The 26,351-nt window shown below is 42.4% G+C and overlaps 1 protein-coding gene across 1 annotated transcript in view; it reads right to left on the bottom strand.

Annotated features, from left to right (window-relative positions):
- LOC127443561 (putative methyltransferase NSUN7) overlaps positions 1-23,825 on the bottom strand; it is a 32,309-nt gene extending 8,484 nt beyond the window's left edge. Inside the window, exon 1 of the mRNA XM_051702244.1 lies at positions 23,414-23,825. Within this exon, the coding sequence (XP_051558204.1) occupies positions 23,414-23,825 (412 nt within the window). The remainder of the gene's footprint in view (positions 1-23,413) is intronic.
- Positions 23,826-26,351: the final 2,526 nt, after the last annotated feature.

Raw genomic sequence — 26,351 nt, 5'->3', positions numbered from 1 at the left:
CTTCCACTGTGCCTTTTCTGGTAATCAACATTATGCCACAAATTCTGTCGATTGAGCTCAACTTGTGTTGTACCCAGAATATTCCTTTAATTCTGTAGTAGGTGTTTTGGTTAGGCATTATACTGACCTTATACTGATATAGTTTTGTCTCAATTATTACAATGTGCACTATTTTATACTATTTTATACATAATCTATGTCTGGTCCTATATGAACCATATTAAAAACTCATGCTATAAAGTTAAAATAATTTTTTGTCTTTGTGTTTCCTGATGTTATCCATATGGACTGTGAGTTTGAGCTCTTAAGGCGAACTGACCTCACCCTCAAAGTTCAGTGCAGCCACTGAGTGATACAGCAGTCTGTAAACTGATGTTTGAACTGACATGCCTGCACTACACTAAAAGCAAATAGATGTTCTTAAAATAAATAAATAAATGGAAAAAGCTTCCCCTAAGCAAAATGTTTGAGAAAGTAAATGAAATGCAGAGGAAGAGGTAGAGCGATGTAGTAAAATGTGAAGAGAGTGGAGGAATGAGTAAGAGAGGTGTGTGGGGAAGATAAGGTGCAGGGAGAGCCACTGAACTACACATGACAAAAAATGTAGTCCAATATCTTTAGATATTTGGACAGTGGAAGCAATACAGCAATTTTTAATTTTTAGATTAAAGGACTCAAAATTATAGTTTTGTGGCTTTTAGTCTAATCTACATTCTAATGCAATCCAAAATGTTGACACAATTATATTAATAACCCATAATTATATTGATAAACCAAAAATATTGATATTGCACTCATTGGCCCATGCAAACTTTTGTTCAATAAAATGCTCTCTAAAATTAGAAGATCCCGTCCTCCTAATACCACCTTGTTCTGACTAGTAATAGCAAGTAGCAAATCATGGTTCATGGCTGTGACGTGAATTTATGGCAATTGGCTATTTAAAAGAAAGGGAAGAGCCCAACTTTCTTTGCAAATCTGTTGCAGACCCCACCCAGGAGGCCAAGTCAACAGATGAGAAATCTGTTAAAACAGGTGAAAATAAGGAGACGGGAGAAAAGGCATCTGTTCCTCTCAACTCCTCAGTCATTTTGAGGAGGCATGTGCAGAAACGCTGCTTTACCTGCGATCTCCCGAAATCCCTCACCAGACGTGAGAACGTCAGAATAAAAGTCCCTCAGTTCGAGAATATGAGTCCTAGTGCACTTTGCAACCTTTTTAACTTATTCTGTATAAATAAATTCCTAAACATTATGAACATCACTTTCTAACAAGAAATACAGTCCAGAATATCACAAATAAAAATTACACAAATGTGCACATACTTTGTGTGTGTCACATCCTCCCTGACAAAATAAAACAAGCTCCAGCTATTAACACTTATTTAGGCTCCAAAACTACTTTTTTTACCCAAAAGTATATACATCAATCAGTATATGGGTATTGTGTAACGGTAATGTGCGTAGTTGTATGGAGTGTAGTGTGTAGGATGGAAAGGTTTGAAATGTAATAAGGTGTGCCCCATAAAGGTATGTGAGGTAGTGTATGGGCTGCTACAGTGTTGAGTGTGCTGTGTGGTTGCAATGAAGGCTGACCAAGTGTTTCATAAGTGAACATCTGTTTTGGTTTTCTACCTCTAGTAGATCATCTCACTCAGCTTGGTCATTTACTTCTTGGCTTTCAGCAGCCAGATCTGTCATTTCCTCAGGCTCAACATGTCCAACTTCTGCAATATCTTCTTCATCTGTGGCAGGTGGGATCAAATCATGTATCAGTTCATTTACTGGTTGACTTTCAACTGGTCTCAACTTTTCTATGACTGGCACTAGAATATGATTGTCTCTTTTTTGTACTGGTTCTTGCACTTGCCTTTGTTCTTTCCTTACAGGTACTTGTGACTCCATTGCTGGTGTTTCTTGGATCAATGCAGGCTGTGATTGGTAAGTATTTCCTTTCCTCTGTTCTGTCCAATTTACAGGCACCCTCAACCAGTACCCTCCAGAACTTTCTTCATTGTGTCACTGTTATAGGCAGGTTCCATCAACTGTTTTTCTCTTGTTTTTCTTTGTTTCTGTTTGCTTTGTCTTTGTTTTTCAGGTTCCCCTGGTGTCTCCACAGGTAGGTCATTTACCAGCAACAGTAGATTTCGATGAAGGGTTCTTGTTATTTTCTTATTTCCATTCTCTGAGCTAACAACATACACTGGGTTGCCTGCCACCTGCTCTTTAACCACATACATAGTTTTTTCCCAGTAGGACCTGAGTTTTCCTGGACTTCCACGTTCGCTGAGGTTTCTGACAAGGACTCTATCTCCAGGCTTCAAGTTTCAAGTTTCAAGTTTTATTGGTCACATACATAACCATACACAGTACAACATGTAGTGAAATTCTTGGTACGACTTTTCTCGCCACAGTTTACGAAAAAAAAAAAAAAAAAAAAAAAAAAAAAAATATATATATATATATATATATATATATATATATATATATATATATATATAGATAGATAGATAGATAGATAGATAGATAGATAGATAAGTAGAAATAGAAGTAAAAACACAATTAAAAAACACAATTTACAACACAATAAAATACACAAAATAAGAGAAAGAAGAAATACATACTGTATGTACAAAGTATGAAATAGTGTATAATGACAGATGTAGAGGTGGTAGCAGCAACTGTCTGACTGCCAATATGTACACTGTGCAAGGTAAAGTGTAATTGTGCAGTAATGTTGAACTGCAACAGGCTGATGTTATAGAGGTGATGTTGTAGATGTATAATAATGATATAATATGATAATGCAGAGTGTAATATTGCTTCAAGTGTGTGGTGTTGAATAGTGAAACTAGTCCTGGTGTTGTCCTTGGTTCAGGACATGGATGGCCTGGGGAAAGAAGCTCCTTCTCATTCTCTCTGTTTTGGCCATCAGGGAGCGGAAGCGTTTTCCCTGACTGCAACAAAGAGAAGAGTCCATTATTAGGATGGCTGAGGTCTTTCGTGATCTTCCTGGCTTTGGTCCAGCATCGTTTGCTGTAGATGGACTGCAGGTCAGGGAGTTTGATGTGGGTGATGCGCTCAGCTGATCGCACCACTCTTTGTAGGGCCAGTCTATCTTGTTTTGTGCAGTTTCCAAACCAGGCTGTGATGTTTCCTGTCAGGATGCTCTCAATGGTGCAGGTGTAAAAGTTTTTTAGCAACATAGAGGGCAGTTTAAAGTCCTTTAAGCACCTGAGGTGGTGAAGATGCTGACCGGCCTTCTTCACCAGGGTGTTAATGTGGCAGGTCCATGACAGATCGTGTGAGTTGTGTATGCCAAGATATCGGAAAATGTCCACTCTCTCCACTGTGGCCCCGTTGATCATAATGGGGTGGTAGTTCCTCGCCTGCTTTGTGCTGAAGTCCACTATCAGCTCCTTTGTCTTGCTGACATTCAAATGGAGGTCATTCTCCTGGCACCAGTCTTCCAGGCCTTTGATCTCCTGCAGATAGGCCCTCTCGTCGTTATCAGAGATCAGGCCCACCACAACAGTGTCGTCAGCAAACTTGACAATTGTGGTGGAGTTGGAAGTGGCCACACAGTCATAAGTGAACAATGAGTACAGAAGGGGGCTTAGAACACAACCCTGGGGGGCTCCAGTGCTGAGGGTGGGGGGGGGGGGGGGGGTGAGACATATCTGCCCACCGTTACTGCTTGTGGCCTGTCAGTCAGGAAGTTGGAGATCCACTGACGCAGAGATGGGCTAAATCCTAGGTCCTCCAACTTGGTGGTGAGTTTAGCGGGAATTTGAACTGTAATCAACAAATAGCATTTTAACATAATTTCCCTTCCTCTTGTCCAGATGATCTAGGACTGTGTGGAGGAGATGTGTGATGGCATCGTCCTTTGAGTGATTTGGATGGTAAGCGAATTGTAAGGGTGTCAGGTAGTGAGGAGGCGGTGAAGTCTCTGACCAGTCTTTCAAAGCACTTCATCACAATTGAGGTCAGTGCTACAGGACGATAGTCATTAAGTCACTCTCCGGAAAGCCTTTCTCACATCGCACTCTGTGATGGTGAACGCATTTCTATCGTTAATGCTCTCCGCATACAAGCAGCCGTTATCACTATTGGCGCTATCAGCACCGTTAGCGCGGTAAACTGCAGCCTCGAAGCGAGCGTAAAAAGTGTTCAGCTCATCTATGAGAGAAGCATCAGCGTTTGCAATTTTGGAGGATGGTGTTTTATAGTCCGTTATCGTTCTCAGTCCCTGCCACAGGCTTCTAGAGCCACCCTGTTGCAACTGTGACTCCAATTTCTTCCCGTAGCACCGCTTTGCCTCCCTCACCGCTCTGTGTGTGTTGTAAAATGCGATTTTGTAATTGTCCATGTTCCCGGTGGCGAGCCCCGCTTTATAGGCAGCGGTGCGGGATGACAGAGCGTCACGGATGGATTTATCCACCCAAGGCTTCTGGTTGGGAAACATCCTGATGGTGGTTTTGCAGACTGTATCATCAACCAGTTTCCCGATCAGTCCCACGACTGCTTCCATAAACATGTTGATATCATCAGAGCTGCGCCGGAACATGTCCCAACCTACGTCATCTAGAGCGTCTTGCAGAGTGGCCACTGATTGGTCTGTCCAGCACGTGACCTCCCTCTGAACTGGAGCTTCTTGTTTCAGCCTTTGTTTGTATGTAGGTATGAGGAAGATGGCAACATGGTCCGATTTCCCAAACGGTGGTAGAGACTGTGCTTTGTAGCCTTATTTAAATGGGGTGTAACAGGGTGGACATGTGACACCATGCAAGAAGCAGACGTGTGAGCGACTAGCTCTGCGCACTTTGCTAGTTTTTTAATTATTTGCAATTTATAATCCGGTGAGATTCGATACACCCAGTTACATATTTGCTCTTTGAGGTAAACATGGCAAAGAAGTCAAAATCCTCAGACTCTGGAGACATTAAAAGACATTTACATGTTCAAGCTGAGGCCTCTGATGGGCCTGCAGACAGGGGACTCGATTTGGATGGCGCGTCGGGAGAAGATATTCAGCGTCAACTATCCAACATCTCGGTTGTCGGATCTCGCTGTAATACGTCGATCGATTATGGCGATGGAAACAAAATTCTCTGAGTTGGTCACAAGAGTCGCAGATGTTGAGAAACTAATCGATTAACTGGAGTCATCAGAAAGGGAATTATCTGATAATCCGCCCGCATCCAAAACAGACTTGGAACACATTTTGGAAAAACTTGAATATTTCGAAAATATGAGCCAAAGGAATAACATACAAATTGTTGGAATTCCTGAGCATGAAGAGGGCAGAGATATGGTGAAATTCCTGGATGAGCTCGACATAACAGGCCATAAACTGGAAATTGAGCGAGCTCACAGAGTCCCGGCTCGGAGATCTGCTGAGGGAGACAGGCCCCGATCAATTCTGACCAAATTTCTGAGATCATCCGATAAAGATCTCGTGTTGCGCCAGGTGAGGAGCAAAGGAAAGCTTTCTTGGAAGAGTCACAATATTTTCTTGTTCCCAGACTTTGACAAGAGCGAAACACGATCGGTTCAAGGAATGTAACTCTTACATCAACGGAAGATCACTTTTGCACTGATGTTTCCGGACATACTGAGAATAGACACCAGGGATGGCAACAAAGTATTTACATGTCCCAAACAGGCACTCTCCTTTATAAATACATTGGAGTGAGTAAGCCATTTGATGTTTCTTATATTAGTGGACTGACTCGCTGTTCAGTGTATCGATTGTCTGAGGAAGATGGGCACCATTTTTGTTTTTTGCATTGGCTCCATCTAGCGGCTGGAGTTTGTTTTGGGGCATGACACTATCAAGAAACTTTTGCATTGATTGAAGATTGCTTTTATACTGAAGTTCCTGGCCAGATTGAGAATGAACACTATGGATAACCGCAAAATATCTACATGCTCACATAATGGACGTGTTTTATAAAGTTGACGGTCTGAGTAAGTCATGATGTACTTTTTTATGTGGCCTTCGAGTGAATTTGACTCTTAATCATCCGAGGAACTGGGATGCCTGTTTTGTTTCTTTTCATGCTGGTTCCGCCTAGCGGCTGGAGTTTGTTTTTGTGGAGTATTTTTAAGGGACATTAGAATGATTTCGTCATCTGCTTCACTCATAACAGCCAGCTCACTGAACAATTGTTTGTCTGTCTGAGGACACTGAACGACTTTATATCAGCTGGAAGTCTTTTTGTGGAGGAACACACCTTCAAGACAGTTCTGTAAATGAATCTACATGTTCTTTGTGTTTATTCTGCCTGTTGGCTGGGGTCTGTTTTACAAAGTATTTTCTGTTATGTAATTTTGCTTCACAAAATTTGGCAGAAGCACCGGACTTGAGCAATCCGATGGCAAAGTTGTTGCGGGGGTTCTCGCATGTGTACATAGACTATTTGAGTTTAGAGGGATTGACAGTTGGCGCTGTCATGTGCGGTGTTAATGCGCACGTTTTTCTTTTTTCTTTTGTTTCTTTTGTTTGGGGGGAAGTTCGGGATTTTATTGTTGCTCTAATGGGGAATGTGGTCTTTATAATCTTGTTTTTGACACACAATTAATTTTTTATATTATATCAATATATCAGTTGTTAATATGAGTGGATTATCTCTCTCCACATGGAATGTGAATGGGTTGGGGAACCCCATAAAAAGAAGGAAGGTTATTTCTTTTCTTAACTCTAAAAAATATTTCTTCAAGAAACACATCTTTCTCCCGCAGGAAGCGGAAAAATTTGGGAAGATATGGGGTGGACATGTTTTCTTTAGTGCTGGCTCAAGTAAGAGCAGGGGAGTCTTAATATTTACACACCTAACGCTGATGATCAAGGCTTTTTTATAGATCTTGAACAGATGTTGCAAGCCGCTGGCACCCCTCATGATATAATATTGGGAGGAGACTTTAATCTGTTGATGGATTCAGTCCTTGATCATAGTGAAGCAAAAGTGTGCAAGCCCCCTAGAGCAAAACTGATGCTTCACAGGATGTGTAAAAATTTTGGTCTTGCAGATATTTGGAGACTTCTGAACCCATCTGGTAGGGACTATACATTTTTTTCATCAGTCCAAAAGATTTATTCCAAAATAGATTTTTTTTTATATCTAAGTCCCTCATTTCATCTGTTGTTGATTGCTCAATTGGAAATATCTTGGTCTCAGATCATGCCCTGGTGAGTTTAGAGGTGTTGCCACATACGGAGAAAAAGAAATCTAAAAAAAGAAAAATATAGTTGGCGACTTAATGTATCCCTTTTGCAAAATCCTTATTTCCAACAAATGTTAAAGACTGAAATCAATGTTTATATGGAGACCAACTGGTCCTCAGTATCCTCTGTAGGCGTGGCTTGGGAGGCACTTAAGGTGGTTCTTAGGGGTCGGATCATACAGTATGCCTCATTCACCAAAAATCCAAAGCACGAGAACTCGTGGAGTTGGAAGGGAATATTAAAAGTGCAGAGGCAGAGCTGAAGCACCAAATGTCATCTGATGGCCTCAGAGAATTGACCCGTTTGAAATACAGATATAATACTATTTTGTCACGAAAACTGGAATTTTGGTAATTCAGGGCAAGACAGTCATACTTTGAGTCAGGGGACAAAGCAGGGAAGCTTTTGGCTAGATATATAAAGCAGAGAGTCTTTTCTACCATTCCCTCAGTGAGATCTGCTGGTGGTGAAATATTTACCTCGACCATTGATATTAATAATGCTTTTAAAGAATTCTATCTTGATCTTTATAGTTCCACGTCTTAGTCTACTGATGAAAATATCAGAAATTTTGTGGAACCATTAGAACTCCCTAAACTGATGACTGAGCAAAAAAATTCTCTTGATTCTGAGATAAACTTGGAGGAGCTTGACGAGGTAATTAAGTCCTTACCTACAGGCAAGGCTCTGGGACCAGATGGCTTTGCCGCTGAATATTTTAGATCTTATGCTACAGAACTGGCTCCACTTTTGTTAGAAGTTTATACGGAATCTTTAAAGAAAGGAAAGCTTCCACCACAAGCCCCAGGATCAGTCTGATCCCTAAAAAGGACAAAGATCCAAGCGAGTGTAAAAGTTACTGTCCAATTTCCCTGATCCAGCTAGATGTAAACATTTTGGCAAAACTTCTGGCTAACCAATTAAGTAAAGTTATGACATCTCTTATACATATAGATCAGGTGGGGTTTATTAGGGGCCACAGCTCTTCTGACAACATTAGGCATTTCATTAATATCATGTGGTCAGTGGCGAATGATCAGACTCTGGTCGCTGCCATCTCACTTGACGCCGAAAAGGTGTTTAATATGGTAGAAGGGGATTATCTTTTTAAGATTTTGGAAATATATGGGTTCGGAAATATTTTATTGGATGGATTAAATTAGGCTATAGACACCGTGTCGCGGCGGTACAAACAAATGGATTAATTTCAGATTATTTTACTCTGAATAGGGGCACTCGGCAGGGTTGCCCTCTTTCCCCATTATTGTCTTGCCCTGGAACCTTTAGTAGCCATGATAAGAAAGGAGGATGATTTTCCAGGGGTGACGGTGGGAGGTATGACGCATAAGCTTCTGCTTTACGCAGATTATATTTTGTTATTCGTTTCCGACCCCACTAGATCTATGCCTAGCCTCCACAGAATTATCAATTCCTTCTCAAAATATTCGGGATACAGAGTTAATTGGTCTAAATCCAAAGCATTAACTCTGACTGCGTACTGCCCAGTAACGGCTTTTCAACCTTTAAATTCTCTCAAAAGATTATGGGAGGAAGATTTAAATTTGTTATTGGAGGAGGGAGTGTGGGCTAGGATTCTTAAAAATTTCAAGTCTGCATCTAGAGATGCAAGGGTTCGCCTTATGCAATTTAAGATTTTACATAGATTTTATTGGACCCCCTCTAGATTGTATAGGCTTGGTATTAAGGACACACCCATCTGCTGGCGATGCCATTCTGAAGATGGATATACCACCCATGTTTATTGGGGGTGTCGTAAGATCCAAGAATTTTGGCTGAAGGTGCAAAGTTTTGTGTGTGATGTGTTGGGCACTTAGGTCTCGTTCTGCCCCAGACTCTGTATTTTGGGAGATGGGGAGGTCATAGATTTGGAGGATAAGTACATGGTTTTGACCAGTGTGATGATTGGTAGGCAGATTATTTTGAGGAGTTGGAAATCAGAGTGGTGCGCGGAGATGGGGAGGGTGGCTGCCTTCGAGGAGGGGTCAAGCAGAAGGATGGGAGTTAGGGATTTTTACAATAAGAATAGTGGGGGTTTAATGTTTAAAGTGATTGATTCAATATATATATATATATGTTGTTGTTTTTTTGTGTTAATTTATGAATCAATAAAAATGTTAAGAACAAAAAAAAAAAAAAAATGGGGTGTAACAATGATCTAGAGTCCTGTTGCCTCTAGTAGGACAGATAAGGTGGAAGTTTGGCATTGTGCTTTTAGGTTGGCACTGTTAAAGTCCCCCATCACAATGAGCGCAGCGTCCCGGTGATGAGTCTGATGCACAATGAGAGCCTCATGTAGTTCACATAAGGCAGTGTCCGTGTCCGCCTGAGGTGGTATATAAACGGCACTTAATATGATCGAGGTGAATTCTCGAGGAAGGTAGAAAGGGCGACATTTAATGATCAGAAGCTCCAGGTTGGGTGTGCAGGAATGTGTGAGAGGAACAATGCTCGCGCTGTCGCACCAGCTGTTGTTCACCATCAGACATACACAACCTCCCCTTGACTTCCCTGACTCCATTGTTCTGTCCATGTGAAAAACCGAAAAGAACTCGGCCGGCTGGATGGCGTGGTCTGGAATTGCTGGGTTCGGCCATGTCTCAGTGAAGCAGAGGAGGTTGCAGTCTCTAAGGTCCCTTTGGAACTTAACACTGGTCATCCAGCTTGTTCTCCAGTGACTGAACGTTGGCTAGCAGAATACTAGGCAGAGGAGAGTGGTGGGTGCGAGTCCTCGGTCTGTTCCTGATGCCGGCTCGTTTCCCTCGGGGGCCGCCGTTTCGGGTCGCGTCCTTTGTTCTTCCTTAGAATCTCGCTTGGCCAGCATGGGTCCGGTGTTGAAAACGAAGATGAGTAAGTTGTAAGTTGTAAGGGTGAGTAAGTTGTAGACCAATAGACATAAGAGTATGTCTGTCGTAATTGATGGTAACCATGGTGAGAAGTAAGAAAGATTAAAATAACTTAGTGCAAGAGAAAAAAAGCAAAAAAAGCAAACCGTAGTCAGAGCAGTCGTGATGGCAGCCAACCTCACCAGCGCCATCTTTACATCGTTCAACACTACTCCTTTGACTTTTAGGTCATAGTGAGTGTTGCCTCATGCACTGGATTGCCTGCTGTTTTCGTTTGCTATTCTGTAAGCTTCTGTCATTCTTTTGGACCACTGGTCAGCAAATCTTTTGTGTGTCACTTGATCATTCTGTACAACAAGTCAGAATATCAGGTCGACAGGTAGGTGAGGATGGCATCCATACAACAAACAGAAAGGTGAATACCCAGTGGACTTATGGCGTGTACAGTTGTAGGCATGTATAATTTGTGGGAGATGATCCTTCCATCTTTCTTTCTCCTTGTCAGCAAGTGTTCTTAGTATCTGCAAAAGTGTTCGATTGAACCTTTCAGCAGGGTTGCTTTGATGGTGATAGGGAGATGTCCTTGAATGGCATACTCCAGTAAGTTGTTGAAGAGTACGGAAGAGCTCAATTTCATACTCCCTGCCCTGGTCATGGTGTAATCTGCCAGGGTATCCAAAGCGAGGTACGTAGTCGTTGAAGAGACACTCTGCGTCTGTTCGTCCAGACTTGTTTTTCAACGGGTAAGCTTGAGCGAATATGGTGAATTGATCCACGACTACTAGTATATATACAAAACCCCCACGACTCGGCTCTAAGTGCAGGTAATCTATACAAACAAGTTCAAGAGGTGAGTTTGATGTAATACTCCCCACTGGCGCACAAATATTGTTGACTGGCTTTTTCTGCTTGATGCATGGGCATTTCCTTGTGTTGTACACCTCTAATTCTCTCTTCATAAAAGGCCAGTAAAATCTTTCCCTTACCAGATGCAATACTTGTTCAGTTCCAACATGTCCCATTCTGTCATGTAGGTATTCCATAGCAAGTTGTTTATACTTGGCAGGGAGAACAAGCTGACGTCTGTTTGTAGTTCATCTGTACAAAAGTCCATTTTCCAGATGTAATATGTTCCATTCATACAAGAGTTTTCTGGTAGCACCAGTCACTTCTTTTCTTGTCCCATTGTCTAGTACCATGTTATCTTCTTTTAGCTTTATCACATTGGATATAACTGGATCTTCTCTCTGAGATTTGATTAGTCCTTTGTGACTTATTATTGGCAGCAGTGAGCAGTTAGGTGTTTGATCTCCATCTTGAGAAGACATGCTGAGGGCAGCAATCCAAGCCACATCCTTCTTCTGAGCAGCATGACTTCCTTCCCATGTTGCTTGCACCACCTCTTGAGTTAGTTTTTCAGTGCACTCTGTCATGTATTACTTAATGTTAAGTGGAATGTGAGAAAGTGTGTCTGCATCAATGTTAGCTTTGCCTTGTCGATAGTTGATATCGAACAGGAAGTCAGACAATTCCCCCACCCAGCGGTGGCCAACAGCATTCAGTTTTGCAGTGCTCATGACATAAGTCAGAGGATTATTGTCAGTGTAAATGGTGAAGTGTGGAGCGTAGAATAGGTAGTCCCTACATTTCTCACACACTGCCCACTTTAGACCAAGGAACTCAAGTTTTCCGCTGTGTAGCCTGTAGTTTCTTTCAGCTGGGGTTAGAGTTCTCCAACCATACCCAATGACCCTTAAATTCCCATTATGATGCTGATAGAGGATGGCTCCGAGGCCCCTTTCCGATGCATCAGTGTGAAGCGTGAATGGCAGATTGATTTCTGGATAGGCCAGTACTGGTGGGTTTACAAGTACATCAATGAGTCTGTCAAATGTGCTCTGGTGTACATTTGTCCATTCAACAGTAGTCCTGGAGGGGAGCTGAGGACACTTTGTCTTCTTTTGACTGGAATTGAATGCCAGGGTCTCAGTCTTTACCTGGAGCAGTTCATAGATTGGTTTATCTACATGAGAGAAATCCTGGATAAAAGCACGGTAGTAACTCAGGAACCCCAGGAGTCTCCTCACATCACCAACCGTCTGTGGAGTCTTACTTTTCAGCGACATCACGGCTTCAAGTTTTTTTGGATCTATCCACACCCCTTCTTGGACACAAGGCAACCCATGTACCTGACTTCATTGCAGAAAAGCTCACACTTCTCTGGTCTGAGTTTGACTCCATGGTGCTGAAGAGTTTTAAGGACTTGACTAACTCCTTCCACATGTTCCTCAAAAGACTTTGCATAGCAGATGACAACATCAAGGAAAGGTATACAACACACATCCCTAATAGAATCCAGCATCCCCTCCATGCTACACTGGAATGCAGCAGGTGCGTTGGACAGCCCAAATGGAATTCTCACCCACTCATAAAGCCCCCAGGGGGTGATGAACGCAGTCACGTGTCTGGACCCTTCGGCTATAAACCTCTGATGGTAGGCCTTTCCTTGGTTGAGAATGCTGAACCATGAATATCCTCCAAGTGTGTCAATTAGGTCTTGAATTATTGGCAACAGGTGCCTGTCTGGAACAGTTTTCTTATTTAGGAGGCGATAATCAATAGAAAGGCATAATGTGCCTTCCTTCTTTCTGACACATACTGCAGGGGCAAAATAAGGGGACATGGATTTCACTATCCACCCTTTTGCAAGAAGATCTTGGATGTAGTCTTTGACTTCCTTAAACAAAGGTTTTAGCACTGATGAATATGCCTTTTGTACAGGTATGTCATCTTCAAGGTTTATGGATATTTGCAGAATGGGAATACAGTCGATGTCATTTCCGTCTCTGGCAAAAGCTGCAGACTCCTCAAGCAGCATGTCCCTGACACTCTCTTGCAGTTAATTTGTCAGATCACTGAGGTCAACAGGTGGTAGCCACTGGCATGTGTTCCTTGCCATAGATGCAACTGCAGTGTGGACCCTCGCCCTGGAATTTGTCTTATCTGGTGCCTCTGTCTCTACTACCGTTTCAATTGGCTGAATGGAACCAATGACTGTGTGGTGAGGCAAAGTAATGTCACACATAGTACTGTTACCAGTAGGGACAAAGACATAAGGACTCTTCTGACTTTGAATTTCAAGTAAGCCTTCAAGGATGTCTAGCTGTTCAAAATGTCCATTGGTCTCATCTGGTTCAAACAGTGTTATAAAGTCAGATTGTTCAATATGAGGTGGAATTTTGCACATGACCCATGCAACTTTGCATGCTGGGATGACTACATCATGCTGACTCACCCTTAACCGTGCATGCTGTTTGCTGGCCTCTGGGGTCTGTACAAAGTGCACAAGCATTTGGACTTTCTCACTGAGAACAGAAATTGCTCTAGAAAGCAGAGAGGTCAGAGTCAGTAGAAGGTGCTCTGGATGCCCTTGGAACAGTTCCTCCACAACATTAAATCCAAGCAGTGGCTTCTCAATTTGCTAACTAGAAAAGGGACATGGATAGAAAGGTTGGGATCATCATTTCCTGGTAAGTTAACAGTAATGATAGTCCAACCGTCAAATGGGATGAGGTCTCCATTTACGGCACACACTTCCAATTTATCCGCACTTCCAATAAGCTCAGTGAGTGGTCTTACATTTACATCTGGTTAATACTTGTCTTTCCAAGCTCGATCAATCATACTGACTTGAGCTCCTGTGTCAAGTAGAGCACTTACGGTGAGGCCATTCAAGTTGCACTGAGTGAGAGCTTTTCTTCCGATGAGTTTGACAATGGGCTCATTCTTGACTCTAGGTGGAGCTAGAGTGTGAGTTTCTGTCTGTTTATGTTAACTTTTGTGATCAGATGCTTCAACTTTAACATGTGAGAGTGTTCTTATGGGTTTACGTTTCTCACTGTCAGGCTTGACTTCCTGTGGGCACTTGACTTGTGACTGGGACAAAAGTGGACTGGTCACTGGTTGTCCCCCTAGAGTGATCACTTCCCATTTCCCTGATGCCTGTGTTTTCTGAGGCATCCTATGGCCAGGTGCCCTTCTTCCCCACAGAGGAAGCAATGCTTACAACTCGGCAGCCCCTTTTCAACACACATTGGATAGCCATGGGGTCTTCCTCCTCTCTGTGAAGCTGACTTATTCACAGAACACTTACAGCTATGTTTGGGTTGTGATGGCTGTGTTGTTGGCAAGGCTGAGGCTTTCATGGAGTCTACCATGCTGGTGACTGCATGGTGAGAGGTGGGTCACTTTTGTTTTTGTGTTCAGGAGTTTCTTTCACAGCTCTTATTTCTGTTACAGGTTCGCCTTCTAGCTGAGCACAACTTGCCATGCCTGGCTTTGAACAACTCACTGGACCCAGCCTTCTCAATCTTTCATTTCCAACACTTGTGATTCTCATCCCCTGTCTCAATATTGCCTCATCAGTGACACTGTTGTTGAAAAGCAGAGGTTTCAATTAACTGCAAATGTCTTTATATTTGTGTCCCAGGCCCTGATATATTGTATGTAGGAACACATCTTGAATTGTGGCAGGACTGTACTTCACATAAGCATTTGTCTGCTTGGCAGCAAAGAGGATTTTCTGCTCAAGTCCAATGACTCGATACATGAATTGTTGAGGTGTTTCATGTTCACTTTGTTTTGTGCACATTAGCTCTTGAAACATCTCTGTGCTGTTTCTATCCCCTAAGTGTGACTGGAGTTCATTCACTGTCATATCTTCCTTGTTCATTAACATGTCTTTGAAATTCCCAGGCTTTATTATGTGTAGAATACCTCTCACTATCTCTGTATCACTGAAATTGTCTTTAATTCCATCCTTAATTTGTCTGCACACACCGTTGTACGTGATGTCTGAAGTGTGATCTCCAATTTGACCACCATGTATTTTGAATTCACAGTGCTTTTCAGGTGTTGGCTGTGTGGTATGTTCAGACTGGTTGCTATGTCGTGTTTTGTCATTATTCTGTTTTACAGGTTGTGTTAGTGTTGGATGTTGTGGAGATGTTGTGATGTAGTCGTGAAGTTTCTTACTCAACTCTTCATAAGTTGAAAGCATTTTGTGTATGTATCTGGGATGGCCTCGCTGCACTAACTTCACCTACGTCAGTTAACATGGAAGGTGTTGCTCTTTGGACAGTGTCAGTAGTGTTGGTGTGTTCAGTAGCAGTGGATGGGTGTACTGTAAGTGTGACTTGTGTATAATCAACATCATTAGGCATACAAACAGTTTTAGTGAGAGTACAGGTCTGCTTAAAGGAATAAACAGTCTCTTGCAAGGCTGGCAATTCACTCATACCTCTGTCCTCCAACTAAGTGCTTACTGGACATGTAGGCATTGATGTATCAAAGCAGCTCTCTTGATATTCAGCGTTTAGTTCAGACTGTTCTTTTCCTAATGGACTGATGATTCTGGCGATTTGGAAAATCTCGTCAAGCTGTTTCAGGGTCTTCTCTTGCAATATTATCAACACTATTATATAATGACAATATGATCGATCATGATATCGAAATGTTGCTACCGAATGTTACGCTACCCTGAAATCGACCCCATTCTGTCAAAATACTGACAAGTGCCATCCCTAATTAGACATTTTTGCATCAACTCAATCAGTGTGTTTACCTTTTCCTGTGGCGCTGCTACTGACAGCCTAAGAGACATGGGTTCTGATCTCATGGAAACCAGGAAGTAATCATGTTCGCATAATCAATTATAAGCACAATTTGGAGGTTGTATTTTCTCTTTTAACCCCTGTTCAAACATGCAGTGACAAAGCAACATGATCTCATTAATTTTCAATGAAAGCTGGCAACTTCGGGCGACATGAATGACAGTGACCATTGGTGACTTGATGTGTCCAGTGACTTCAGAAATTTGAGAAAAGTTTAACTTTATGCAAATGAAGAGAGACTTTTGGCAGCGACTACCAATAGTAGTGAAGATGGTGTCAGTGGAGTTCATGTCATCATCTCCTGTGAAATAATGGTATCGAGTGCAGGAAAGACAGAGGAGAAGTTAAATGTGACAAGGAGGAGGGTGTGGCTGGGCTGTGATGGAGCACGGCTGGCACTGAATCAGCTGATCAGTGAGAGAGCGAGATAAAGGGCAGCCGGAGATGCCAGTTCAAGAGAGAGAGAGACGCATGCGGCCATGTTGCATATGTGTCTGTGTTTGTTTATGTTTGTTTTGAGTTGAGTTTCTCATTAAAACTTTGTTTACTGTTCAGCTGGTTCCCACCTCCTCCTTGCCCGACCTTTTAACTGTTACATTAAAGTTTCTGTGAGCGATTTCACTGTACTATACGATTTTTCTGTAACCACATACAAGAATGAAATAAAAAAATTATGTCTGAGTGAGTTTGATTTATAAAGTGTGTCTCGTGGAACAGACACATATGATGAGTTCTCACTATTTTTTTACTGTCAGTCATCTCGGAACAATTTGCAAGAATAGTGTCGTCTATGAATGCTGTATATGATCTTAGCATGAATGTGCAGCTGACAAATCTGCAAAAATTGCATTATGCATTCATGTCAACATGGAACAGAATCTCAAAAGAATGTTTCCAACATCTTGTAGAATCCATGCCAAGAAGAATTTAGGCTGTTTTGAGAGCAAAGGGAGGCCCTACCCAGTATCAGTTTATTATGTTCCTAAAAAGTGCTCAGTGAGTGTATATATCACAATGGTCCTAATAAAGAGCCCGACGTGGCCTTCTGCTGTTGTAGCCCATCTGCCTCAAGGTTCGATGTGTTGTGCATTCTGAGATGCTATTCTGCTCACTACAATTGTACATAGGGGTTATCTGAGTTACCGTAGCCTTTCTGTCAGCTTGAACCAGTCTGGCCATTCTCTGTTGACCTCTCTAATCAACAAGGTGTTTCCGTCCACAGAACTGCCACTCACTGGATGTTTTTTGTATTTGTCACCACTCTGAGTAAATTCTAGAGACTTGTGCGTGAAAATCTCAGGAGATCAGCAGTTACAGAAATATTCAAACCAGCCCATCTGGCACCAACAATCATGCCACGGTTGAAATCACTGAGATCACATTTCTCCCTATTCTGATAGTTGATGTGATTGTGGCAATGTAGATATTAGAGCCTGGCCCTTTAAGGATTTTTCGCTCTCTCTCGTGATTCCCTCACACCTGTTAGCAATTGGCCATTAGGTTCAGGTATATTAGGCTCCAACAAACTCATTAAGAGATCAATGTGCCCAGCGTGGAAGTTGTTAGGTGGTCGGTTGGCAGCACTGGACTGTGACTGGAGTACTGATGGCAGGAAATGATGGTAGCTCTGGCAGCGATCCGGAAATGGAGGATGAATCGTGTAGTGGGAGTGCTGGAGGGAATGAATGGTGGAAAATAGTTAATCGGAAAAGAAAGAAACCAGTATTCAAGGATCATATACAGATAGTGGAAAGGAGGATCACGTGAGCAGGAAAAATACAGAAGAATTTAAAATAATGTTGAAATTTGCAGAAACAGGCATGATGATTAACCCAATTAAACTGACCAAAGCGCTGAAAAAAGCGTTAGGAGAAATAAGACTCTGAGAGATGGAAATTTTATCATCATGTGTAAAGACGAAAAACAACAAAAGAAGGTACTGAGTATAAATTCGATGCTTGGATTCTCGGTATCATGCACACTGATGAATAGGAAGCCTTGGGTAAGAGGTGTAATAACTGGAATTCCTACAGATGTACCTGCTGACAAAATTAAAAACTGCATTGAAGGGGGGAAGGTAATTGGAGCAAAACGGCTTCAATATGTTAAAAATAAAGAAAGGATGGATAGTCTATCGGTTATGCATCAGTTAGATGAAGAAAGAATGCCAGAGAGAGTAAGAATAGGCTATGTAAGTTACCCAGTAAGACCATACCTCCTCCACTAAGATGCTTCAAGTGTCAGAAGTATGGACATGTTAGTGTGGTTTGCAGAGGAAAACAATGATGTGCGAGATGTGGGGGTGAGCATGAATATGGTAAATGTGATGAAGGAGCGAAGGCAAAATGCTGCAATTGCGGTGGTGAGCATAGTGCTGAATTTGGGGGATGCATTGCTCACAAACATGCTGTGAAAATTCTAAATGTGAGAATATCTGAGGGGTTGACATATGCTGAAGCAGCACAAAAAGCAAAACAAAATGAACAGACACTGAGAGAGATAAAAACACAGGAATGGACTGGGAATACGTTGGTTCAAAGAAAGATAAATGAGGATAGATTGGTGATTGGAAAAATTTAATTTGTTTCATTTATGGCTGAAGTGATTAATTGTTCTGCACAAACAGAAAGCAGAACGGAGAGAATTAAAATCATAATAAAGGCAGCAGAGAGATATTTGAATGTAGCAGGAGTAACTTTGGAAAAAATAAATGACATGCTAAAGACTCAAACAAGTACTCAAACAACATGTGAAAGTACATAATAATAATGTTTTTAATGATTCTGCAGTGGAATGCCAGAAGTCTTATTGCAAATGGACCAGAATTCAAAAAGTTTATAGATCAACAGGATAAGAAACTAAATATAATTTGTATACAAGAAACATGGTTACAACCTCAATTAAATTTTGTTCTGCAAGGATATAACATTGTAAGGAAAGAAGGACAGGAAATGGAGGTGGGGTGGCCACTTTTATACAGAATTAATTAGAATACAGAGTCAATAATGAGATTGAAGAATACAGATATATATGCAGAAAAACAAAATATCAGAGTAATAAATTATTATAATCTTTGTAGTAGACTAAGTAAAGAATTAGAAAAGGTTATAGGGTCAGGAAATCATAAAATAATTTGGTGTGGAGACTGTAATGCACATAGCACTTTATGGGGAAGCAGTAATGATGATCATAATGGGGATGTTGTAGAAGAAATAATAGACAGTAATGGGTATGTTTAAATTATGGTAGAAACACAAGAATAGATTTGGTACGTGTAATCGGGTCAGCTATAGATTTAACACTGGCTCCCTATTTGTCACTCACTCAACGTTGTGTCGATGTAGTGACACTAGGGGTCACTCTTGGGAGCCCCAAACACCTCTGATCTTTTTTTTAAAAAGGCCAATGAGAATTGGCGAGTGGAATTTGCATGCCACTCCCCCGGACATACGGGTATAAAAGGAGCTGGTATGCAACCACTCATTCAGATTTTCTCTCCGAGCTGAGAGGTTCTATTCATTGAGCTGAATTCATCCGCCGAGTTCATTCACCTCTCTCTGCTGGATCTTACAGCGTATTTCAGTGGCTTCTCCCCCTCTGCATCTGTGGTTTGCAGAGATACCCCTGGGTGCTTTGGCAGAACATTTAAAAAAGTATATTCTAATAGAGTATATTTTCTTTCTGAAAGAGCGGCACACACGGAACGTCTTTTTAAAGACACATCTTTTTAAAGATGCCTTTCCGTTTGTGTGTTATTCCTGGTTGTGGTCATTATCTCTCCACTTCCGACGGCCACGATCGCTGTCTTACGTGTCTGGGCGCTGCCCACGCGGAGACATAGTTCGTGGATGGATCATGTCCTCATTGCGAGAACATGACCATGGCAACGTTGCGGTCGCGGCTTGCATTCGTAAGAAAGCAAGCCACCCCAGCGGCTCCCTGCCTCGGTCCTTCTACCTACGGGTATGAGGCTGTGCCGGTTAGCACTGAGGGCGATTTGGGGACCTCAATGGGACCACCTCCACCGGGTATCCCCCCACGGACCTCCCATTCCCCAGCACGCTCGCTTGCCCCGGTCACGTGCTCAGACGAGATCGCCGGCTCGTCTCAGGGCGAGTTTAACCCCTCGTTCAGATCCCGGGAAGAGGATGAGTTATCGAGCGCAGCATCGGAGAGCGGGCTTGTCCAGTCAGACGCAGAGGCTTTGACTGGGCTTCCTCCTTCGGGAATGGTCGCCCAGTCCCAGGCTGACGTGGAAATGATAGACATGCTTTCCAGAGTGGCCGCGAGTGTTGGGCTAGAGTGGAACCCTCCACTCTCCCTGGAACCCTCGCGGCTCGATGATTGGTTCCTGGGCTCGGGGCGGCGCTCACAGCCGCAGCCCGCCCACGTTCCTTTCTTCCCGGAAGTGCATGAGGAGCTGACAAGATTGTGGGAGGCACCTTTTACTGACCGGTCCCCATCTTTCAGCTCCCCTGCTCTCGCTGCCCTCGTTGGCGGAGCGGCCATGGATAAGGCGCCCAAAAATCCCGTCCAGGGCCTGTAGGTTTACGTCGTCGTTAAGTGCCGCTGGACAAGCCGCCTCTGCCCTGCAGGCCATGGCTCTCCTGCAAGTACACCAAGCCAAGGCGCTAAAAGAACTGCACGAGGGTAGTTCTGACCCGGGATTGATGCAGGAACTAAGCTCGGCAACCGACTTCACTCTCCAGGTGACGAAGGTCATGGCGCAGTCTCTCGGACAGACGATATCCACCCTCGTGGTCCAGGAGCGCCACCTTTGGCTCAACTTGGTTGAGATGCAAGAGGCTGACAAGGCACGGTTCCTTGATGCCCCCATCTCCCAGGTTGGCCTATTTGGTGACACCATCAAGGACTTTGCCCAGCAGTTCTCTGCGGTGAAGCAGCAGACGGAGGCCATATGTCACATACCGTCTGCTCATCCCCAAGGGCATCCTCCTGCTGCAACGACATCGGCTCCGCCGCAGCCCGCTGCAGTGGCCTGGCCCCAGCATAGAGCCCAGTGCAGGAATGCCACCCGTCTCACGGCCGGCTGCTAAGAACCCAAGGAAGGCTTCGAAGCGCCCCTGAGATGGGCGACCAGGGTCAAGGAGACCTGCTACACTGGAGCTGGTAAGCAGACCACTCCATCCCCTGGTGGAGGGCCGGGAGGAGAATCTTTTGTTTCGTTTTCATTTAATTGCACCGCATGCCCAAGAGGCTGCGTTACCCAAAATTTCAGCAAAAGAGCAGTTTCCTTGTTCGCTGGGCCACATGTCTGGTGTGCACAGCTGTCGTCACGACCAGCGTCCACCATCTCATCTTTGCAGGTATGGTGCTCCAGCGGCGGTCCCCCCGCCCCTGTGCGCCCAGCTGTGGCACAAACACGCCCACACGAGATTGGATCCGGTGGACTACGGGGATGAGACTCCTCCTCCCCCACCTTCGGCCAATCTTATGGTGGGTGGCAGGAGCCAGGTAAGTGCTTCGATGTCCCTGGACTCAGCACAGCCACGGGGCTCGGATCCCCTCGACGTGGCACCTCGAGCTCCGCCCCGCCGCGAGGCCCCACCCGCTGGTATGTCCGAAGTGATCATTCCCTTGGTCCCCCTCACCCGGAGTTTGGGCGCGTGGCTCACACTTTCCAACCCGTCGCGATGGCTGGTCCGGACCGTCCGACTTGGCTACGCGATTCTTGTAAGAACTTGTAAAATCCCATGCAATCGCTGTATGATACATGTCTTTATGTAAATATGACAAAGAATAACTTAAATGTCACATAAAACTGAAGATTTAAATGGTGAAATTGAACTTTGTTTTTAGCCTATTAGCATCGCATCTTTAGCAGTTTCTCCTCACTGTTGCCACCTAGTGGTACGGCAGTATGATTGTATTCAATAGAATTTTCACGTTGTGGCGTATTGAATAATTTTACAAACTTTCTTTTTTTAATCTTTGTGGTTAGGCTTATGTACAGGGGTACGGCTAGGTTTAAGGGTTTATGTGATAGGTGTATGTGTAGGGTTGCTGCGGCACTCCAAATAAACACAACAAACACAGGTTGTGTCCGAAACTAGGAAAATGCTGCCTCTGGAGGTAGGAAGGGACTAAGGCACATCCGAATCCAATGTTCTTGTCACATCCTGTCTACTAAGATACCCTCATCTGATCTTTTTTGAAGGCAGCACAGATGTATACTTCGCTGCCTTTCAAATCCCACAATCCTGTGCGTGCGGATCCACAGTGGGTGAACTGAAGAAAATGGCGGCGAAGAGGCAATTGAAAGCCAGTGGCTTTGTGGGTTCCATGCCATCTGTTGCAGTTCTTATATTCTATAAGAAATGTTTGGGAGTCTAAAATGTATATTTCCTATTGACACACTAAAGCTGAAAATATAAATAACCATCTTAAGACAAACATTTTTGTGAAGCATCTTATGTGCCTAAGACTTTTGCACAGTACGGTATATGCTTGGTTATCACCAAAACTCTCTTGACATTGTTCTATATTATAAGACCTTTGTGGTTTGGTTGGACTGAATTAATGCTGGTAACCTAGCAATGATGTGATGTAGCGCTGCCTAGGAAGCCTGTCCAAAACTGGTTTCCAGAGGTACCTTTGTATGCAAACGCTGTCCTATAATTCATTGACTGATAGGTCAGTGAGGCAACAAGGTCCTTTTGTTTCGGATGCAGCCACAGTGTATGAATGTGAAATTCAACTACTGAAAGACTTAAGCATTTTGCCAGTTATTTGAGGGGGGCATGCCTTGTAGTAGGCGTGCTTGTAGTAGTCTTGCAGGATACAGACAGGCCCTTCTCAAACTGCCAGACCTACTGTCGATTAATTATCGGTGAGATCAGTCTGATTAAAAATAGGAAAGTCTCTCCTCTGCAGTAATATCAGACAGGGTGGGAAGATTGAACTTAATAACTGATGTTAAGGATTTGAGGTTCACAAAGAGTATAACATCAGTGACCAAAGGAGCATTAACTGCACACTGCTATATGAACTGGACACTAACTCACTAAATTCTTGTGCCTTTTAAATCAATGGTTTTCAACTGGTTTTGCTGCTGGACCAAATTTTACATTGTACTGTACATCAAGTGTTGACCCAACATGTATTCAGTGTGGTCTGGGTGGTATTTTCTTTCAACTTGCATTTGTTTATGATTTTCAAGTATGATAGCACATCAAATAACCTATACATGATGGTATATGTTGATAATTTTTTATGTTGGCATATGTTGCTTTTTCCTTGCTGTCCACTACCCTATCCAGACAGACCTGTGACCCATTTTTGGGCCACGACCTGCCAGTTGAATCCACTGTTCTAAACCTCACCACTATCTTTATGATATTTACATTGTTATGCAAGACTTATTTCCACTCTTTATGCTTTATTTTTATTTTAGACTTATTTATGAGTTGCTCATGCAAGATCAGGCAGGTAAAACACTCTTAAACTGGAAAGGAATGTTAAAAGATATATTTTAAAGGAAAAATTAAATTTACTGAGTAAAAGTAACATTTGGTGTAACCTCTATATTTTTTATCCTGATAATCATACTCTTATCTTGGTTTTGTGTCCTGGCTTTGACAGAGCAATGAGAGTCATGTGTTTTGTTTTGTTTTTTTGGTCACTCACATTTGAGGGTGTTAAACGACAGCTCATGTGCCCAGTGCTCATTCTGCTTGGTTCTGGCATGGCCACCGACAACATTACCAGAGTCATCATCAACATAGCTGGGGCCGTAGCGAATGAGTCGGTGTGCAAGGTCTTTTTCCACATGGGTGTTCTGAAAAATAGCCGCAGCATGAGAGTACACAGCGTCTGGGAATCCAAGAGGGGTCTTCTCTCTTTCCACCCTGATTCTTTCTGTGGGCACTGTAGTTGCCCCCTTTTTGAGGGACTGAGTACATAATTTTCTCGTAGGGCCCTTGAAAGAGGATGAAGAGTGTGCTTTATTTTTTGGATCTGTTTCTTGATCCAGTAAGTTCAATGATATGATGTCAGGTAGATTTGAGTCCAGTGTGGAGCCGAGATTCTGTTTCACCATTCTGATGGATTCAAATTCTGTGAAAACAAATCAGGCTGTATTAATGATTATCATTGTTCATTTAGAGATATCATGCGCTTTTCCACATATACACATATTATATACACAGGTAGTCTATTTACAGAATACATACAATGGGGTCCAAAAAACAACTAATGAAAATTATTCTATTTTGCATTTTTCTAATTTTAATAATAAAAAATAAAAAAATAAATAAAAAAATCATTACAAATTATAAGCCTAACAATTTGAGCAAAAATTAACATACATTTCAGAACTTCTTGTTTTTCATATACCCCCTTTTATTTTAATGACATACCTTGAGCTGGCATGGACTCCACAAATTTGTGCAAAACCTGATGAATAATGTAATCCCAAGATGATTTGACAATGTGCCAATCAGTATCCTGTATGGCAGAACATCTGATCTTTTGAAAAAAGGCGTTAATGGACAATGTCACAAATGTACGCAACTAATGCATTTTTGATTAGTGACCTTGAAATAGCGCATAACCTTAAATATTCACGACATTTCTATATTTTTAATTTTTCAAAATCCTAAAACTTCATTTTTATTTTCAGATTTAAATTCGATTTTGAATCCCACATTCTTTAATGTGGTCTCAGACTTTTAGACCCCACTGTCCATTTATGCAAACATGCACATTTTACATTTTTATTTCGTGAATTTTAATACATACCTCTCATAATGTAAGCGCAGTTAGCTTGACAACAGGTATGAAGATGGGATCTCTCTCTCTGTCTGTCTCCTTGATTTAGGTCTCATGTACACACTCTCTTTCTCTAGCTCTGAGATCTTGTTTCCCTACGACAACAAACACATGATCTTGTCAACAGAGCATGAATCTTCTCTCACCAGAGATACAATCACTCACCTATAAGTGGCTTATTATTCTCTCGCTCTCTCTCTCTCTCTCTCTCTCTCTCTCTCTCTCATACTTACACACCTTTGCTTTACTTATCTAAATGGGGAAATACCATAAACTTATTTTATAAATATTATAGACTAACCCTAAACGACACCGTAACCATACCTCTAAATGATTTACAGTAGGGGTTAGTTTGGGGAAAAAAAACTACCACAAAAACATTATGTAATTTATTTATGAGTAAGATTTTCAAAGGATGTCCCTGTCCTTGAGGATGTCCACAAAGGGAGGTTTTATCATATTTAGCTAACTATAGCTATAATATAACTTTAGCTAAGTATAGCTAAGTATGTCCAGTACACACACACACACACACACTGAGCAAAAACTGTGAACAGTCCACCCTCTCAGTGTCTGTTCAGGTTTGAGACAAGGAAGGGATTTGTTTTTTAAGTTTTTATGACAGGTAGAGAGTCATGCATGTTCCTTTGAAATTGTGTTTGTTGTACTAGGTGTGTTTGTATGTCTTAAACGCTCTTTTACACAACTGAGGTGCTGTTGTGCTTTTTGTGTGTGTGCTAGTCACGAAGTCAGTGGAGTTTATTTAAAGAACAGGCTTCTGGCATTAAAGTTAAGCAGACTCCAGAGTAACACTTAATGTCTGCTCATCTGAAACTCTCTCATGACTAATGCACATCAGCTCCAATGAGACACAGTTAGCCTGACAGCTGCATTCATCATGCTGAATCATTCATTGCTTTGGGCACAAATCTGATCCAAAACCAGTCACCCATAGTTACCCCCACATTAACAAAACTGATCTCAGTGAGTAGTTTCCATTAAAGGTGAAGTGTGTAATTTCTGATGCCACTGCCGTCACTAAATAAAAGTTAAAAAAATTATTACTCCAAACAGGTTTACAGAAGAGTCCCCCTGTCCTCCATTGTTCAACCAAACAAATTGTTCCACCCTAAACTCTATGTCAGGCTGATAGGGATGCTCAGATCACACTTACACTTTTGGGAGGAGTCAACCTACAAATGGCTTACTTATACTGTAGTTGTCTCTGCATATTAAGCTGGAAAAATATTACACACTATACCTTTAACTTCCAACTTTTGTGAAGTGAGCAGTTGATGGCTTATTCCAAATTCTGATGGACAATCAGCTGTTGAGTTTAATTAAGTGTCCAGGCAGTACTTTATTGGTCCATAGCCTTGTTCAGAATGGCACATAGCATCTCTATATGACAGAAATGCTGTCATCATTTGATATTTAATTAGTGAGATCTGCCAGTCACTTTAAAAATAAGCATTTGCAGCATTAATTCAAGATTAGTGGAACAAACACAGTAAAAACATGCTAGCCGATGAGAGATTGCTTAATTAATAATGTTATGTGTGTGTGTGTGTGCACTTCTGTATGTGTCTGTGTGCTGAATTAGTAATGTGGTGTCCAGAGAAAAACACAGGTCCTTTTTCCTTATTAACCCACATCTCAATGCATCAGGACCAGATCAGTGTGTCCAGTGACACCACAGGTTATTCATCTTACCTGTTACAGCTCAAACAATGTGCCATCACTCATCCTGCTAAACACTATAAGGATCTGTGCTGATTTAGGATCCACCTCCTGT

The sequence above is a fragment of the Myxocyprinus asiaticus genome, chromosome 7 (genome assembly GCF_019703515.2).
Source record: "Myxocyprinus asiaticus isolate MX2 ecotype Aquarium Trade chromosome 7, UBuf_Myxa_2, whole genome shotgun sequence".
NCBI classification, from domain to species: Eukaryota; Metazoa; Chordata; class Actinopteri; order Cypriniformes; family Catostomidae; genus Myxocyprinus; species Myxocyprinus asiaticus.
Note: the sequence above shows the minus strand (reverse complement) of the source record. Positions and strands in the feature narration are given on the sequence as shown.